At 41.8% G+C, this 17,118-nt stretch overlaps 1 protein-coding gene across 1 annotated transcript; it reads right to left on the bottom strand.

Moving 5' to 3' along the window:
* Nucleotides 1–1,115: 1,115 nt before the first annotated feature.
* Nucleotides 1,116–15,428, bottom strand: ZSWIM2 (zinc finger SWIM-type containing 2). The gene is made up of 9 exons (XM_077830419.1): nucleotides 15,294–15,428; nucleotides 15,012–15,088; nucleotides 11,768–11,808; nucleotides 10,742–10,961; nucleotides 9,476–9,727; nucleotides 6,535–6,619; nucleotides 5,252–5,373; nucleotides 3,995–4,148; nucleotides 1,116–1,931 (listed from the first exon to the last, which is right to left on the bottom strand). Exons 1-9 carry the CDS (start codon nucleotides 15,426–15,428, stop codon nucleotides 1,116–1,118), a joined length of 1,902 nt encoding a protein of 633 aa, XP_077686545.1.
* Nucleotides 15,429–17,118: the final 1,690 nt, after the last annotated feature.

Consider the following 17,118-nt stretch of genomic DNA (forward strand, 5'->3'; position numbering starts at 1 on the left):
CCTTTCTTCTGTCCATATGTGACCCAGTACCCTGACGGGATGTACCTACCCTGTGACAGTACAATACACAGGGATGCAGATATACACTAAGGTTAATGGGAGTTGTGTGGCTAAATTCCTATGTATTATCTTAAAAATTTACTCCTCAGATGACAGACTCTTTTCCTTTGGTCTGTACTCTGAAAATGAATGCAATTTTTGTTAAATTACCCAAGAGCTCCTTGTCCGATGTCAGATAGCAGCCCACCAACTTTTAGAAAATGAGTTGTCATTTAACCATAATATGTCTTGTATATTGTTTTTACGTCAATGGAAGTGTATAGGAAAAGAGTTAGAATGTCAGCAGAGAAAGAATGGCTTTAATATAATTCAATATTATAAATAGGTTCTTTGTGTTAAATCTTTTTTTTATTGAAAATGACAGGTTCAGTCTTAGTATTTCAGCAATATGTAAATACTAGTTGGACATAATTTGATATAACTAGATAAACTACTTGCTCCAATTAATTTCAGATAAATTAAAGACCCTGATATTTGGCCCCCTGCAGCCTCTCAAACATATTAAGTTCCCCTTTTTTTGGAAGAAGTTAATTGGAGGTTAAAAAATGGTGCATCAAACTTTGATTGTTCTTTAATGGTGTGATTCTACTCTGAAAAGCAACTAAAAATAGCATTGTGGATTCCTATATTTAGTGTGAGATGTGTATGTCAAATCTGCTTACTTTACAGTACTCTGAAGCCCACTTTGTAGTCTCAGTTAAAATTTGAATATTTTATTTCAATATTGTAACGTGTAAGTCTTTCCTGTTGTCTCAGAAATTCTATTATATCTTTGACTAGCCAACTAAGAGCTGTAAGTTTTTTTTTTTTTTAAATTATTAGTGTTTTTGCAATAAATATTTCAGCTTTCAGCTTAACTTTATTCACCTCCGCTTAGTTATTGGAGCTGATTCTCGGACTCCATTAAGCCAGTCCAGTGGTGTAAAGGACCTTTAAACTTGGTAGAAACAGCCTCTAGGGAATACACTAATGGAAAATAAAAACTCAGACAAAAAGCATGAGTTTAAAACTATAAAAATATAGCTGTTTTCTAAATATTTCATACATTCTTTATATTATGACTTGTTGTTCAGTGGAATTCCTTCCATTAATAAAGCTACTTCTGAAGTTTTAAGGCTCAGAGGCTTATGCTTAGGTGGTCTTGCTAGAAGCCTTTTTTGCTGTCTGGCTTTTCCCACACACTTATTGTCCCTTTTTGGGAACATAAAGCCAATTGTACTCCCCAAATTATCCTCAAAGTTCAATTTCCCAGGAAATCTTACACCTGCTGAAATTTCATGGTTATTCCTGTCTTCAAAAGCAACTACTTTGTTTGGGTTAGCATGGTCAACGTGGTACACTTTTGCTCCTTTCTCTTTATTGGTACAAGTTCCATTTAATCCTCTCGTACCATTAGAAATTGCATCTTTACTAGATGTAACAGAATAGGATTTTTGAGAGAGTATTTTCTGGAAAGGCTTATGAGCTAAATCCTTACCATGCCTGGAAAATTGTAGACTTAAATTTCTATCAATGTTGTGCTGACTAGAATCAGAATCTCCTAAATGAAAGTAGCTTAAACCATTTAAAGTTAAACCCTGTTGAGAATGTGGTGGATCTTTATTGTTATGAAGTCTCTGGAGGCTATCTTGAGATTTTTCAAGTGTATGGCCTAACAGTGTTTGCTTGAAGAACAATCCAATTCCAGGTATGAAAAGCTCTGGTTCCATCTGCTTTACAAGTTTGGTAGTATTTGTTTGAGATCCTGGCTGACTGACATTATGAATGGCTGATATATCCTTCCAGGTTAATGGATTATACACAATATATCCATCAATAGGACATGCATTTTTTTGGTGCAATAACCAGTTGTCAATACATTCTCTGTGGAACTTAAAAAAGAGAGTCAGTTAAGATACATGGAGCTGTGTCCTGATAATTATCAACAATATAATAATAATAATTAATCCAACTTGGAAGAATACTACGGAAGTAATTATTCTTGCATGCAGAAAGGATATTCTAAGGAGTCGGATTCTTCTCTCTTACCATTATAAACCAGAAGTACCTTCACTGGAGCTACATTAGTGTATAATTGGCATATTCCTTTCATGTAAAAAGTCCCAACTCTAATTTACTATGGAAAATGCCTTATGTCAACTTGGATTGGCTGCTGTAAATCAATACATTTATTGACGTGCTTCAGATTTCAAATACATTTTAATTACCTCCCTTGAAGAAAGTAGTTGCACCTATGCTCACTGATCTACAGACTCAATGTTGACTTCAGTATTTTTCTTTTAGCCTAATTCTCCTGGCACTTCACTTGCACTCTTTCTAGAAATCTATAAAAGATACTAACTATAGATGTTAGATTAATATTTGTTTGTGTACTTTCAGGCAACACTGGCTTTTCTTTTTACAGGATGGTGTGAATTGCTGTAAAAATAGTTCATCATGTTTGTAAACTAGAAGATCCCCAGCAGTTATGCAAATCCGAAAAAGGATGTCTTCTATGGGCTTCCTAAGGTGTGCTGGAGAAGGGAAGGGGGGTGGATTTTTCACAGCCCTGAGCGACACAGTTATTCCAAAGTAAGTGCGTAATGTAGTCCTGGCCTCAGTGTCACAGCTAAATACAAGACGGAACATATTGTTTAACATAAGTAGTTAACACGTATTTCAAGGGACCATTCAAGGTGAAGTGGGCGATTAGCACCCCTCCAGTCATAGCATGGAAAGGAAGAACTACTGGGAGGAAGTTGTTAGTAGGTTATATATTCTTGTAATAAGTCATAAATCCAGTATTTCTATTCAGTCCATGATTTTTAGTGTCTAGCAAAGATTTATGAATTGAAGCTCCCAGGCTCGTCTTTTGAAAGTGTTGTACAGGTTTCCTTTGAGGAAGAGGACAAAGAGGTCAGATTTAGAGTGATCGCTTTGTGAAAAGTGTTCACCCGTAGGGGACGTGGTAGTTTTGTCTTTTATCATTTTCCTGTGCAAGTTCATTTGAAAGTGTAGTGATTGTCTGGTTTCACCCACATAGTAGCTATAGAGGCATTTAGTGCACTGGATGAGATACACTACATGTTGTGATAGACGTGTAGAACCCATGGATCGTGAAAGGTGTGTTGTGGGGGGTGTTAATCATTGTAGCAGTGGAGATATGTCTGCAGGTTTTGCATCTGTTCTGGAAGGGTGTGGTGCCCCTTTGAGTTGGTGTGTCCTGGTCTGTGGGGAGATTGCTTCTGACTATAAGGCTGGGCGTAACTGTTGTAATTTATGGTTTATTACAACAATCTATAGCCCACTGACTCTTCCCCCCGCAGCTGTTCCCCACCCCTTCCTTTCCTCCCTATGACTGGAAAGGTGTTACGGCCCACTTCACCCTGAATGTTTCCTTGAAATATATTAATTACTTATATTAAACAATCTGTTCCATCCTGTATATAGTTGTGACACTGAGGCTACGGCTACACTACAGAGCTGACAGCAGCGCACCTGCACCGATGCAGCTGGGCTGCTGTAACGCTGCTAGTGCAGATGCTCTAAGCTGATGGGAGAGAACTTATTCATACCCCTGAGTGACGTTTTTATGCCGACATAAGCTGTAGTGGAGACATAGCTTGAGTAAGCTTTCCCAGAGATGAAGAAAAGCTCTGTGTAGGCACGAAAGCTTCTCTCTCACCAACAGAAGTTGAAGAATAAAAGATTACCTCACCCACCTTGTCTCGAATATCCTGGGACTGACACGACTACAACAACCCTGCATACAGAATACGTCACATATTCCCTCCAATGCTTACATTTTCATCAACTTTGCAGAAGAGAATAATAAGTGTCTAGACTATGTTAAAGAGCTGAACCACAAGCATGAACACACAGGCTAACAGTGAGATTTTGGCATGAACATTGGGTTTTGGGTTCAGTAAAATTTAGAGCCTTTAGTTTTCTCTACCTTGTGATTACATGGCAAGAGTCTAGCACATTGACCAAGGCAAAAGATCTTCAAGCAGAGCCTACATTGGAGACCTGGAGCAAGAAAGTTGCTATGTTTTCTGATCCACATCACAGGTAAAGATTTTACAATGTGCTTTGGGATGCAACTGGATCTAAACAGAAAATACAGAACATGTTTTTAGTACATAGTAGGAAAATAGCAATAGAAACTGAAACTTTCAAAATGGCAGGCTAGTTTTGGTGATGGGACTATCACTTTACAGGCTGATGGTTCAATAGATTAATGTGTTTGGCCACTATTACTGAGGCCCTGATCTTGCTAGAAAACCATCATCAGTGGACCCTTACTCTCCGCAGAAAAGAGGCCATTATGATAATCTAGTCTGACCTTCTGTGTTATACAGGTGAGAGAATTTCACTCAAGTAATTCTTGCATCAAGCCTATAACTTTTGGTTGAAATATTATAATCTCCTTTTTATTTCTGGGAGAACCAAGGCACAAAAGGGGTCAAGTGAGTTGCTCAAGGTCACATAGGGAGCTTGTGCTGAGCCTGGAAATTAATCCTTATGTTCTGAGGCCCAGGCTAGTGTCTTAACCACAAGGCTATACTTCCTCACTAAGACTTTCTGTGAGGTGTACACAGATTTTGTTTACAAGTATGGATCCTGTTGCAGATAGTGCACTACAGCAGTATTCTGTTCTAGTACAAAGAGGTGCAATGCTAGCTCTTAGTTATCAATGAACTGCAAAGAGTTTGATTTCAATAAGCACATCAATTCAACTCATATTTATCCAAATCTTTTTCATCTGCAAACCCGGCTGGTAAGCCTATTTTCATAAGGTTTTCTTATGATATTGCTGGTACTTTCTCTTTCCATTCAGAAATTCCACAAACACATTAAATTTTTTAAATGCATAGCTTTTGCTTTTTGCTGGCAGATTTTGTTACAGCTATTCAAAGGTTAGTTCATAATGTGACGGTTTCAAATGTTTTTCCAAGGCTCAAGCCATTAGTCTCTAAACACAGGTGAGAAGAATCGCACTCACCTGCAAGGTACATTTAAAATTTTATTTTAACAAGATTAATAAGATACAAAGTTAATACACATCTGGTTTCTCTAAAGCATTTCCTGTTACCCTTTACAGGATCATTTCTATAAACAAAAGTAAATATTAATGAATTGGAAAAAAAATTGTTTTTAAAGAATGTTGAAATTGATTACATTAAATAGTATGAAATTTTTTTTATCTTACTTCTCCTGAAGATGTAACATCTTTTCTTTAGAATTACTGCCTGGATTAATGCTTTTTAAATTTCCTCCTGGAATTGACAATTGTGAAACTTGGTCAAGTGACCTCCACCTCTGATTTCTCTTCTGTTGAATACAGAAAGAGCTAATGAAAGATCACAGAATATGGTGCAATAAGTAATTGAGAAAAAGACCTCCAATTTTCAGTAGCCAAAATATGAGTTTCTCTTTTCATGATTTACAAAACCATGAACAATTTAACAACAAATTTTTTCTGTAGCAACAAAAACAGATTAATCGCCATTCTGACTGAAGTCCCTGTATTTTAAAAGACACTCTTGTTGTATGAGGTTTTGCAAAAGCTCTGAAGTGCTGTGCTGTCTTTCACAACAGTGAGGACAATCTTGGCCCTTATGTCTAACAAACAAACTTATCCTTATGGATGGTAAACTTGAAGAGTTAATATTTCTGGGTCTTTAGAAGCAAAGCTGCAGAAAAATCAAATGTATACACTTGAACCTGTCATTGAACCTATGGCAATCCTCATTCACATGGTTTGTGCCTTGACTCTACACAGTGAGTTAATGATGTAAAAATTAGTTAACTATGGAAATGCACCAACTGATAATAGGCTAGATCACGGCCCAAGACTTTTAGATCCTGGGATATGGCACAGTGGAAGGCCAAGCTAGACGACAGTGATAACCCCATGCCTTAGATCTAGGTCTGTGCTCCCAGCACTCCCCTGACACTGTGGTTCCAATATAGCTATGCTGACTGGGCTCCTCCAGCTTGTGGCTGTCCTGAGCATTTTTAAAAGGGTGATCCTACCATGGAGTGGGGCTCCAAGAAGTTAATACAGTATGGTTCTGTATTTTTTTCATAGAAAATACCACTGGATATGAGGGCCAGGAGAGGGGATGACGGCATTCAGTCCCCCAGCCCCAAAATGACCCATTATCTGTCTGTTCCCAGGTTCTGCAGAGTAATTTGAAAGGTCCAGAGCAAGACAGAAGACAAATAGTACAGAGGCAGCTGTCATGTTGTCTTCCTCACCCCCACAATTGAGCCTATTTTGAAGGACCATTTCAGTTTATGGTTCTACTCCTTCCTCACTGTTTAAGTATTTCATAGTGGTCTACAGTCCATCACAAGTAATCCCAGTCATTGTAACAGTGGTTTTTATTTTTAAAAAACAAGATCAGCTTTACATTCCCAAATAAAATGTTTTCTATGTCTGACCATTAGAGTGCTTTGGATATGATGCAATAAAATATAGTTCTGTACCTGTCGAAAGGTGAAAACATGTGGAGGATGGCAAACGCTAGTGAAGCATTCATGGCATAGGTGATATTCACTACACTCAGTGCACCTAAAAAACAAAAATATAAGGTAGTTGGAGTGGAATGTTAAGTTTAGGAGAACTTATTAATGTATGAAAAACCTTTGTTGAAAATTCTACTATTTAGTATCAGGAAGTCCCATATTACAGTATAAAATTATCCAAACTCAAGCCCATTTCACCAGTGAAAGTTTGTAGAAAATAAAGCCTGTTGCTTTCTTTCTGGCTGAATTTTATACAAAAGTGAATAGTGTACGCCAGTGTTGTGGGGGTCCACAGACTAATTCAATGGGGTCAGCGAAAAGTTGTCATTACAACAGAACAGTGGTTTTCAACCTGTGGTCTGCAGACCCCTGGGTGTCCGTGAACTATGTCTTAACTTTCCAAAGGGGTCCTGTACCTCCATTCAAAGTTTTTTAGGGGTCTGCTAAAGAAAAAACCATTGGTGGATTCTATACTTGAAGGAGAAAACCTATATACGTTCCTTCAGCTTGCTGTACAGCAACATTTCTGTATTTTTCTCCTAAGTATACTAAAGCTCATGATGAAGTGGCACATGCACACTGTTCAAGAAGGTTTCAGAGTAGCAGTCGTGTTAGTCTGTATTCGCAAAAAGCACAGGAGGACTTGTGGCACCGTAGAGACTAACCAATTTATTTGAGCATAAACTTTCGTGAGCTACAGCTCACTTCATCGGATGCTCAAATAAATTGGTTAGTCTTTAAGGTGCCACAAGTACTCCTTTTCTTTTTACTGTTCAAGAAGTAATTCAAGATGAAGGAATCCTGGAGGATGCTCTTCTCAGTAAGAAGGGCAAGGGGGGAGGGAAAAAGCAAACCTTGTGGCCACATGCTGCATGGGAGGATGGGCAAAATATTTTCCAAAGGTGATTTTGGGTTGCACAATCACTTTTTAAAATAAATAACTTGATGGCTGTCTATATTTATTGAAAAGAAGATTCTAGCGTAACAGTATTTCATTTAAAACACAAATGGTTCAACATAGCTTTGGTACATTTGACCTTGATGCAATTCTCAGTACAGCTGATCTAAAGGAAAAAGCAACTAGTCAGCACAATGACCCTGATTTGGCAAACAATTACATGAATAATTTGAGAGAGGCAAGCTGTCCAGCAAATCTTTTAGTGGATCAATTTCTGTTGGTGAAACAGACAAGCTGTGGAGCTACACAGAGCATCCATCACTAGACAGACAAGAGGCCAGTGCTTTTTCAAGATGAGAAAGATGAGTCCTTCAACCAAGGAGGGGTTGAAGTCTCTGGAAACTGAAAATAGGTGAGAAATGGGCTTAGGCAAAGATCCTTCACCTAGGAAGACAAGGGTAGACAGCATCTTGTACTTCTGTGAAAGGTCCAGACTGAGGAAAAAGTCAGTCATAACTGAGAAGAATACTGGTGAGAGACAACTGTCCTGAACAAAGCCTGTACCTAGCTAGATTAAGTTTTAGATGTGTTTTCAGATTTTTTTTTCTTTTAAGGGCATGTCTATGCTATAAAATTAAGTCGACTTAAGTTAGGTCGACCTACAGCCACTGTAGTAATTAAATTGGCTCTTGATGTCCACACTCTGCCCTTCTGTAGGCAGTGTGTGTCCTCACCAGGAGTGCTTGCACGGACTAAAGTGGGGCATTGTGGGGCACTGAAAGCCAGAGCCCCGGCACTGAGAGCCCTGGCCGTCTGTCCTAGGTGGGGTGGTGGGGCTTGGGCTGTCAAAGGCAGCAACAGGCAATGTAAGCAATGCAGTGTCTTACATGGACAGTGTGTTGACCTAACTACATTGATCTAATCTCTACGCCTCTTGCAGACGTGGTGTTAGTACATTGCCACAGCAGGCGAGTTAAATTGGCAGGAGGAACATTGTAGTGTAGATCCTTACAAAGTTAGGTTGATATAAGCTGCCTTACGTTGACCTAACTCTGTAGTGTAGACCAGGCCTAACCCTTTCTAATTTTATTCCTTTTACTTGGTGTCATTTAACCTTTGTCCTATTATTAAAAAATAAAATCAATTTATTATAAACCAACTTAGTGATGTGTTTGCAGGGAATAGTGTATTTACCCCAGTAAACAAGCTGTGATGTGCTTTTGTTTCTTTAAAGGAACAAACAAACCTTATTATTTCTCTGAACTGTCCAGGAGAGGGCTAGACGTTGCAGAGAACATGGTTTGAGGAAAATTTGGGACTGGGCATGTATTGGGGTCACCTTGGTCTTAACCAAGACTTGTGGAAGCCAGAGAGGGGCCGTCAACAGGCTGCTGAGTTCCTCAACCAGGGCTGGCTGCATAGTGCACAGACACTTGACCTGCATGCTTGTTGCTGGCTGTGAACATCCCAAACTGGGATCTACAGTGGCAAGGCATTGTGAGGCACACTGGGTTAAAGGGTAAGAGATGACAACCCCTCCGTGGACTGCACCTTCCGGAACCCTGTGTGTCCTCACCCACCTTGTCTCTCTAATATCTTGGCACAAACACATCTACAACACCACTGCAAACACAAATAATTTTACTCTCATCATTGGCAATGCAACATCTTGTGTGAGTAAAGTTATTTGTGTTTTTCAGTGGATATAGCCGTAAGTCTTCAGATGAAATGCATTACACTAAGGAATTCTGAGGCGCTGACTCAACCTCATACATCATTGAGCTAAAGATCCCATTAGGAGTCTGTTACACAGATCACTGTAATGTAAATTGACCAGAAATCAGCACCAAGGGGTTGAGTGTATAACCAGACTTGAACCAAAGTCATCTAACTCACAGAGAAACATTGTTTGGTTATAATAAAGACAAAGGGGAATAAGTAGTAAAGTATAGGTTGTTACAAGGAATTGTACGGTTAAACTAGAAGTGTTTTAAAAGTACATACTTGTAGCATTTTCCCTCAACTGGAAATGCTCTGCAGTTATTACAGGGGAGTCCAAGGTGTTTGTCAAGTCTCTCTTTCTCTGCTGCAGTCACAAGCTGAGTGGAGTTTCTGAATTCTTCTAAAATGAGCTTTAATGGTGCAAATTCTTGTCTACAGAGGGGACACTTCACCACAAAGTCACTCTCCAGTTCACCCTGGTGATCAGCCCAAATCTTCATGCATGTGATGTGAACGTTGTTTCCACAGCTGTACCTACAAAAAGTAAGGTTATGTCTATACAATCTTAAGTCAACCTATTTTAGGTCAACTTACAGCCACCACATTAATTATGGCAGTGGCTGATGTCCACACTACCTTCCTTCTGTCAGTGGTGCATGTCCTCAACAGAAGTGCTTCCACCAACTGAAGAGGGGTAATGTGGAGGACTGAGAGTCAGGGGTCTCAGCTCCACGAAGCTCCCCACTGGGAGTCCTTCTTGCTTCCATGCTCTCAGCTGGGAGCAGGGACGGGACAGGGGCAGACAACAGGGGTTTCTCGGCTTTGATGGGGATATTCGTGCCTAGAATCCGGTCAGCTGCCATGCTCCTGGTGGGGAGCGGGGAGCCAGGACCCCAAGGGGCAGCAGGACTCCCAGCGAGGAACAGGGAGCCAGGAAGCAACCCAGCTTGGAGTGGAGACAGGGCAGCAGTCTGGCTGGGGAGCCAGGAGCCAGCTTTCTTGTCAATTTCATGAAATTGACAAGAATGACAGCCAATGTAAGGAACTCAGTGTCTACACAGACACTGCAGCATCTTAACTACACTGACATAAGTCCTACGCCTCTTGTTGAGGTGCTTTTATTATGTCTGCATAGCAGGGGAGTTACATCAGCAGGAGGAGCATTTCAGGATGTACACTTCCACTCTTTTGTCGACGAAAGCTGACTTATGTCGACAAAACTGTAGAGAATAGACAAGGTCTGAAACAGGCATCAATTACTGTACCCTGTCCATAAACATTTAGAAAATTCAGTATCATTAATACAATAGTTTTTCAGCTACAATGCAAAAGTCATGCACTACTACTGCTTTGTTTCAAAGAGCATTTATTAAAAAAAAAGCCATCGGTAAAAATTAACTATTTAAAATTATGATTTTTACATGTCAAGACCAACCCTCCAATGGGACCCCTGCAACATTGTGTAGAAACTTGCTATCACTAGCTAATATAACAAACATTTTCTGAGTTTCCACCATGAAAACAAACTAGAAAAACCATATATCTAACCTGCAGTAAGTGATGGGAAACATTTTCTTTAGTAGCTCTTCCTGGCAAATAGGACAGACAGCCTCTGCATCAATTTCTTTCTGATTAATGTATCCATCATCCTCTTTCTGAAATGTTTTGGTGGAGAGAGTGTTTGCTCTTGGGGGGAGGGTCTGTTCTTGCTGTAATCGCTGAAGCATGTCATTGATCTCTCCTTCCAGAAGACCCAGCTGAAAAGCATCTATAGAAAACTCAGATTAAAGCTCTTTGGCAAAAATTTTACGTTTACTAATACTCAGCTATAATAACTGTCAGGCTAAATCATCTGCAGTGAACCAACTCTGTCAGTGCTTCTACTGCCAGAAATGTTGTAAATCTTCATTTCTCATTTGCAATTTGTAATGATAGTTTTGTACAACTTCACATCTAAATCTGATCTTTATGGCAAAATTGGTTCAAAGGTTTTTCTGTACAACTCAAGTCAAGTTTCCTGAAACAGCACCAAAATGTGGTGGTGTATATGTATTAGCTATGATCAGAAGCAACCCAAAACTGCAGCTATTAATTTATTCCAGGAGACCCATCACCCACAGAATCTGTGTGGCACAAACATGGCTAGAAGGGAGTTTCACTTACTGTAATGAGTAGTACTAGGTGCTGTGCAGAATCTGTCCAAGTGCAAAATGGATTATATGTTTGCCAAATCAATGAAGTACTTGGATCTGAAAATGTTTTAGGATACTCTGAGTGGGATATGTGCTTTATTAAATCACATGATCTTCTACTCTAAGGCCCTGAAAGTGTTGCAAATGACTAGATTTTTCTTTAAGTACTTTACAGTTGTACCTTTAGCAGCAGTATTACAGATAGGAAAAAGGTATCATGTTTCAGAATTCTGAAAATGCCCCAAAGCATAAAAATGTTGGTATGCTAGTTAAGGGAAAACAATCATTGATCTAAAAGCTGAGCTTATCCAACCTCCAGAGAACTTTGCCTTTAAACTCTATATGCAAGATAAAACAAGCAAGCAAAAATAATTATACTTACATTCATGGTTTCTTGGAATTTTGAATTTTTTCAACAATATCCTAACAATGATAATAAAATAACCATCAGCTTGTGGAAGTCAACTAAAGCTAACTACTACCTATTACTTTCAACTTTACTGTGACGTTGCACTCCATAATGTTTTACGGAAATATGCTTATGAGTGTGAATATGCTTATGAGTAACTGGAATATGCTTTAGGCAAAAGGTCTCTTGTAAGGTATCATTACAAAGCTCATAATCTGAGTGTATTCATCCTATTTGTATGCATGTATCATTATTGTATCTGAAACTAGAAATATGAGGTATAACTCTGAGGTCCTATTGTAATTATGCAAAGTGTGGGCTATTAATGGTGGTTTAGAATCTTGATGGCTCCCACTGACTAGGACAATTGGTTGTAAATGGCTCTGTTTACTTGCAAACCTTCCTGGGTACGTGTGGGCCAGCTCTGAAAGAATGGAAGCTGGGGTCCCACAGGAAGGACATGTGAACGTATCTCCTGATTGTAGGGAGTGTGTAGGGAGAGTGGTCACTTTTGATAAGCTATTACCAGCAGGAGAGTGAGTTTGTGTGTGTGGTTTTTTGGAAGGGGGTGAGGGAGTGAGAGAACCTGGATTTGTACTGGAAATGACCCACCTTGATTATCATACACATTGTGAAGAGATGTTTCAGAGTAACAACCGTGTTAGTCTGTATTCGCAAAAAGAAAAGGAGTACTTGTGGCACCTTAGAGACTAACCAATTTATTTGAGCATGAGCTTTCGTGAGCTACAGCTCACCTCGATGAAGTGAGCTGTAGCTCACGAAAGCTCATGCTCAAATAAATTGGTTAGTCTCTAAGGTGCCACAAGTACTCCTTTTCTTATTGTGAAGAGAGTGGTCACTTTGGATGGGCTATTACCAGCAGGAGAGTGAGTTTGTGTGGGGGGGGAGGGGGCGGAGGGTGAGAAAACCTGGATTTGTGCTGGAAATGGCCCAACTTGATGATCACTTTAGATAAGCTATTACCAGCAGGACAGTGGGGTGGGAGGGGGTATTGTTTCATGGTCTCTGTGTGTATATAATATCTACTGCAGTTTCCACGGTATGCATCCGATGAAGTGAGCTGTAGCTCACGAAAGCTCATGCTCAAATAAATTGGTTAGTCTCTAAGGTGCCACAAGTACTCCTTTTCTTTTTGCAAAGACAGACTAACACGGCTGTTACTCTGAAACCTATCTCCTGATACGGGAATCCATCTTAAATCTGTTGCTTTTCCTTTTAGAAGGAGAGGTGGGGACCCAGAGAGACAAAAGATTCCCGCCTTGTGCCAAAGCTATAAAAGCGGGTGGAACAGAACAAAGAGGGCGGCCAGTCATGAGAACACCCCTAGTTTCCACCTAAAGATGTCTGCTGCAACTAACAAAGACTGTACTTGGGAAGAGGATTGGGCCCAGACTGGGAAGGAGTCTAATCTGTGAAAGAAGCGTATTGGAACATCTCTGCGGGTGAGATTTTACATTAACTGTAAACAGTTTCTTAATGTATTATGCTTAGACTGTGTGTTTTTGCTTTATTTTGCTTGGTGACTTACTTTGTTCCATCTGTTATTACTTGAAACTACTTAAATCCTACTTTTTATTCTTAATAAAATCACTTTTGTTCATTATTGAACCCAGAGTAAGCGATTAATACCTGGGGGAGCAAACAGCTGTGCATATCTCTCTATGAGTGATATAGAGGGCGGACAATTTATGAGTTTACCCTGTATAAGCTTTATACGGAGTAAAACGGATTTATTTGGGGTTTGGATCCCATTGGGAGCTGGGTGTCTGGGTGCTGGAGATAAGTGACCTTCTGAGCACTTTTTGGTTAAAGTCTGTAGCTTTGTGGGGTCTGTGTTGCAGCAGGCTAGCAAGTCTGGCTCAACAAGGCAGGGTTCTGGAGTCCGAAGCTGGCAGGGAAAATGGGCTCAGAGGTCATTCCAGCACGTCAAGTGACAGTCCCAAGGAAGTTTTTGTGACTGAACCCATCACATTTACATTTCAAGGACAACAGCCATCTTAAATACTTCAGAGAGAAAATATTAGGACTAAAACTGTAAGAACAAAAGTTTATAGTGCTAAGCTACAAATGAGGTCTTATCCAAACTGGGGTCCTCTGTGCCTCTGCCGGTTGTTTGAAAGCTCAAAACTACCAATTATTTTTTGCTATTTCCCCCCATTTCTTTGCCATTTTCTAATCCATGACAGTACTTTAGCTACTACCCCAGATCTATTTGGTTTCTTTAAGAGTCTCTTGTGAGGGACACTTTTGAAATCCAAATGAAAATTACATCCACCTGTTCTTTCATCCATTATTTTGTTTTCACAGTCAAAGAATTCTCTTAGAGTGGAAATACATAATTGACTACATCTAATTGGTTAAATTGCACACTGGCATAACATTTAGAGAAACAATTTCATGCTTTAATGGATTGCTTTTTGGAAAAGTTAATTCTAGAGCAAACATGAGGAGAAACTTGTTGTTTGAGTATTATGTGATACACAAGCATTAATTCAAAAAGTAGAAATAGCCATTAAATAGTAACAACACCCTGAGTGGAATGAGGAAATAAGATACCAAAACATAATACTCTAGAAACTTTAGAAGGGGAGAGTTAAATAAAATGAGATGGTTCGTCAAAAATGCCTTAAAGTTGCAAGTAAAGTCCTTGCAGTAAAGGTGGCAGATATCTATCCTAGGCCTGCTTTCTCCTGGTAATAAAGATGAAGTCCTCTCAGAGATCAGGGTATCAAAGAAGAGCTGCTAGAGCAAACTGATAAATTAGAAAGCAACCACTTTTCCTTTACAGCAAGCACAGCTAGTAGGTCCCCAGCAGTTGATGTTAACCGAGGGGTTTGTAATTTACCTGAATCTGAAGTAAGACCACTGGTCTGTAACTTCACTCCCACTACTCTCTTTCAGAAAGATATGAAATTTTCTACCCTCCATTCTACATTTAAAATAGGTAACTTTAATGAGAAAATTGCACATGATTGGTAGCAATTCAGCCCCCTCATTCTTGGGTTCCTTCCCTGCTCTTTCATGTGTACTACGAAGTTAAGAGGTAAGGGGGTTTGTTTCAGCAAGTCCTGTTTTGACACCTGATCTGTACCACCAGTGCTTCGTCTTCCCTGGAGGAAAGGCAGGAGTAAGGGCTGGCACTGCCCCCGTAGCCGGGGTGGAGAGGGGGGAGATGCCCCAGGAACAACGCCTTTACCAACAGATGTGGCTGCACAGCTCCTTCTCCCTCAGGAACGTGGCGCAGGTGCAGGAGTGGGGCTCCCCCAGGAGCACCTGGGGAAACAGACGGACAGCGGCGTCGGTCGCGGCGCAGCAGAGCGGGGGCCTCGGGAGGGACCTCGCGGCCCCCTTGGCTGGCGCCCCGGCAGACGCTGCGGGGCGGCGGGTCACTCAGCACCCAGCGGCGGGCAGGGCTGGCGCGGCACCGCGGGCCTTATAGCGAGCCCGCCCCTGCGCCCCCCCCGCCATCTCTCCGTACCCGGTGCGCGGGCCCGCCCTCCTCCCGCAGCACGAAGCCGGTGGGGCCCAGCTCCCGCACGATGCGCATGGTGCTGCCCAGCGCCTGGTCCTGCTGCCAGCTCAGCCCGGCGCTCGCGCACCGCCGCCGGGACATGGCGGGGTCCCGGCTGGCAGTTGGTGGAGGGTCCAAAACGGCAGCCGCTGCTGTGGATGCCGGTCCCCATAGAAACGGCGCGTCCCCGCGAGCATTCGGCGCTTCTCAGCGAGCGCGCGCCCGTGGGGGGCGGGGGCGGGGGCGGGGGCAAAGCGACGCGGTGACGATGACTGGCTGGAGCCGTTAATTGCTGGTGTGGCGCGCGGCGGCGGCGGGCTTTTAGCCGCGGGCCCTTCCAGGCCACGGAGCGTTCGTGCTGCGGGGGCGTCCGCGGATCGGCCTCCGCCCGGCGCTCGATCCCGGGGCTCCCGTCTAGAGCCGCGCAGCTCCGTGGGGCTCGGACTGCTCCGTCGTATTGTTCGGGAAATTCGTGTTATTTCGTGCTACCACCTGCCCACGTCGGGCCAGATCCTGCCTTGGGGGTGGGGATGGGTCGGGTCAGGTCCTGCCCCGGGGTAAGAGGCTGGGGGGCGTCCTGCCCCCACCCCCCGCGGGGGGGATTAAAGCAAAGTTCCAGGTACGGAGGAGAGGAGGGCCGGCCGGGGGGTGCTGGCGAATAAATCCACCCCACGCTCTCCCCTGGCAGGGCCCGGGCCTGCTCCTACGCCGGTGTTGTGACCTGGTGCACAGGGTCGCAGCACCACTCCAGTTTGGCGTTGGCCTGTGTGGAGGGGGGCAGAGGCCAGGCCAAACCGCCGTAGTGCTGCGGCCCCGCCAGGTTTTTGCCATTCTTTGGTTTTCATCTGATTCTGTGTTCTTTTCACAATGTGTAAAAAAAAAAAAAAAAAAAATCACATGTAAGTAGAACTATAACCCCACCACAACATCCTACAGCCTCCCTCACAATAGATTTAGCTTCAGGGGGCATCTGGGAGGGGTTTGGAGCAAATAGGCAAGTAGATAATGGGGACTTATGGAGCAGCATCCAAGCCCTTCTTCCCAGTGTGTAACTGCTCTTTTATTGCAGGGCCTTTCACCTGTGGGCTTTACCTTTTCCTTTAATTTTTCATGGCCATTGTGAGATGTCTTCCACTGCAGCGTTATTAATGTTCTCTCTTCATTAACTCCACCTTTCTATAGTCTTCCTGCCAGAGTCTGCTTCACTGAATTAAAATCTTGGTGGAAGTGACCTGGCTGTAATTAAATCTAGATAAGGAAGGGATGCTTGTTTGCAGGAGAACCTTAGGAATGGTCAGGGGCAGTGTTTACAACACTAGCTGGGAGGGAATGGATACTTGCCTTGTGCCAGAATCATTCACATCATCATAGGTAACAGGCCCAGAAATAGCAGCCCTAATTTAGAACTTAATTGAAATGCTGTGTGAACTCTTTACCTTTCTTTAATGTCATTTTTGCATTTCCTTCTTTATTTTGAGTAGCTAAAAGTAAACCTAAGAACACTCAGAGGTTTATTCAATATTATTTTTACTCTTCACTGTCTGTAGCATTTCCTCAAGGTTGAAAATAACACTTTGTCCTCCAGCATTTGGAAAAATTTAATTATTTTCTTATGCAGTTGAAATTAATCTTTTCTTTTGTATATATATTTTTTCTTGCTTATGTACCAGTAATGTAATATAATAAAATGTGAGTGCCACTCTGGGAACAGTATTTGTTAGTAACCTGGTTTTTGTGGAGCCAATAGGGGGAACTGTTGCACTTTGTTTCTTTCTTAATCTTTACATAAATA

The sequence above is a fragment of the Eretmochelys imbricata genome, chromosome 11, assembly GCF_965152235.1.
Source record: "Eretmochelys imbricata isolate rEreImb1 chromosome 11, rEreImb1.hap1, whole genome shotgun sequence".
Lineage (NCBI taxonomy): Eukaryota > Metazoa > Chordata > Testudines > Cheloniidae > Eretmochelys > Eretmochelys imbricata.

What these genes read in the sequence shown, in the direction of transcription:
- ZSWIM2 (XM_077830419.1), bottom strand. Translation starts at nt 15,428, where the DNA reads ATGTCCCGGCGGCGGTGCGCGAGCGCCGGGCTGAGCTGGCAGCAGGAC. An exon ending in AATTCCAAGAAACCATGAAT is followed by an intron (nt 10,962 to 11,767) that starts GTAAGTATAATT and finishes AGTTTTCTATAG; the next exon opens with ATGCTTTTCAGCTGGGTCTT. An exon ending in ATGTTTTCACCTTTCGACAG is followed by an intron (nt 5,374 to 6,534) that starts GTACAGAACTAT and finishes TGTATTCAACAG; the next exon opens with AAGAGAAATCAGAGGTGGAG.